At 35.4% G+C, this 2394-nt stretch overlaps 1 protein-coding gene across 1 annotated transcript; it reads left to right on the forward strand.

The window, feature by feature from the left end:
• Positions 1 to 244: 244 nt before the first annotated feature.
• LOC119592641 (mitoferrin-1-like) lies at positions 245 to 949 on the forward strand (the record flags this gene model as incomplete). Its single annotated transcript, XM_037941554.1, is given in 2 exon segments — positions 245 to 393; positions 395 to 949. Coding segments are annotated over 2 exon segments (666 nt in total), but the record flags the coding sequence as incomplete, so codon positions are not given.
• Between the last annotated feature and the right edge of the window lie 1445 nt (positions 950 to 2394).

A 2394-nucleotide genomic window follows, 5' to 3' on the forward strand; every position in this document is an offset into this window, starting at 1 on the left:
GTACATTTTTCTCTTAAGTTTTCCCTATATCCCATCAGTTTCATTAAGTCGTAAGCTACACTACAGAATAAGCAAAAATTTAGCATCATTCTGGTTTCTTTGTATTGATATCACTAAAAATTTAAACTTACTCTTTAGGGGGGGGGGGGAATGGAAAGAAGAAAATAAGTATTGATCCCCCCTCCAGTTATTTAAATCAAGATTTTTATACAGATTCAAAATATTGCTCTTGAATTTATTAACTGAAATTTATTTTTCTTTTTTACAGTTGTTAAACAACGAATGCAGATGTACAACAGTCCTTACAGGTCATGTTTTGAGTGCATGAGCAAGTTGTATCGTGCTGAAGGCATTGGTGCATTTTACCGCTCCTATACAACACAGCTGGCAATGAAACATTCCATATCATGCCATCCATATTGTAACTTATGAGAAATGCCAGAAATGGTTAAATCCAGACAGGCAATACAATCCAGGAGTTCACATGACGGCAGGAGCGGCTGCTGGTGCTGTAGCTGCAGCTTGTACAACACCCTTGGACATGTGCAAAACTTTACTCAATACACAAGAAACCTCCACACTAGCCCAAGTACAGGAATCCAGGATTGTTGGAATAATGAGCGCACTTCGAACCATTTACATAATGAATGGCATCACAGGATTCTTCAAAGGATTGCAAGCACGAGTACTTTATCAAATGCCTGGCACAGCCATATCATGGAGCATATATGAATTATTCAAGCATTATATGGTACAGAAGCAGAATGAAAGTATGGCACAACGATATGATAGTGATCTTGTCAAGGACAGGGTAATTAGAGACTTGGGAAATGAAAGTGAAACAGCAATAAAATTTAGCATTGACAGTGAAAAGAGCATGCGTCTGAGTCTGGGTGCAACAACTAATAAAACTGTGGAGAGGTTACGGTCTCTGCATATGCCCTCTTCTCCACACAGAAACCATGTGCAGAGCAAGACTGACAAACTGGCACTGGGGCAAGTCGCAATTACATGCATTTTAAACTTTGATAGAAAACTTTTAAACAGTATGGAGGTGCACTTCATATTTAATATCCATGCAAGGATGGTGTTATTGAATGGTATAGTGCTCATAAAAAAGATAATCTTGTGTAATACTTTGGCCAATATCAGAAGATTCATCTTAAAAGATATCTTGATGTAAATGTTAGGTAATTCAACATTTGCACACAGTCTAGTCATTCTCCCTGAGAGGAATTAAAACAACAATAAGCATATCTGTTAGATACTGAAATCATCTTCGGATTCTAGAGACTCAATTTTTTCTAGCAAAATTAAAAAAAAAAACTGTAGAGAGAAACAGTAAGGACTGCACGCTATATAGACTTAACGCAACTATTATGAAATGTGAGAACAAGTGTGATCCTGTCTACCTAATTTTTAACCAGGACTTCATAAAGTTTACAGAATGTAATTATTTTTATAGAGCTATCTGTTTGTGGGCAACAGTAGTAGGAAATTCCAGGTGCTTAACCCTGTGATACTTGCAAAAGCTTTGTATCATGTGTAAATTGATAGTGGGGGAGGGGGGAAACAAAAATGACTACTGCATCAATATGTGGTGAACCCCTTTGGGATAGAAAGACCATTGTTAGTGCCAGTCCCAATGTAGATTTCTAGCTGATGAGGTAGTAATGAACTTCAGAAATTTTATGAGACTACTTATTGAAGATAATAAATCAATTTTGCATCAATACGATGACGGCCATATCTAATAGCAAGAAATAGGACTCTGGAAATGAGTAAAATATTTACTTCAAAAATTATATGGACATACAAAGTGAACTCTTTTGCATGTAAGTTTCATAACGTAATGTTTCATAACATTTAAAAATGTTAAGGGTCCTCCATAGCACAATTTTAAACTTCTGAAGTTCTGGAAATATATAGATGAGCAAGTGGCAATGGTACTTAACAAAAACACTGCCAGCTTGCAAACTATGGTTAACAAAAGGCCAAAGGGGATCATCCTAAAAGGGTTCAGCAGTTCTGCATTTCAAAGATTAGGTTTTCAGAAGATAACTGTTGCCTCACCAACACTTTTAAATGTGATATAAACTTTTTTATAAGTTTGTCAATGTCCATACTGTCAAATGAACACTTTTTTATAGAAAGTTATGTGATGCAAAGAAAAGGTTAAACCTACATGGTATGCTACTTTCTTCAGATGAGTTAGATTCATTAGAGGCTAATCTAGATCAAAATAGTAATGGGATGGTACAAACTTGTTTCATTTTATATGACGAGACTTTTCTGTTTGGAAATATTTTCGTCCAAGTTCTTTCTTTCATTAATTTCTTGCATATGAGTACTCATTATTTTCAGTATTATTTCAAAAGGAATGAGAATATTTCT

The sequence above is a fragment of the Penaeus monodon genome, chromosome 30 (assembly GCF_015228065.2).
Source record: "Penaeus monodon isolate SGIC_2016 chromosome 30, NSTDA_Pmon_1, whole genome shotgun sequence".
Classification (NCBI taxonomy): domain Eukaryota; kingdom Metazoa; phylum Arthropoda; class Malacostraca; order Decapoda; family Penaeidae; genus Penaeus; species Penaeus monodon.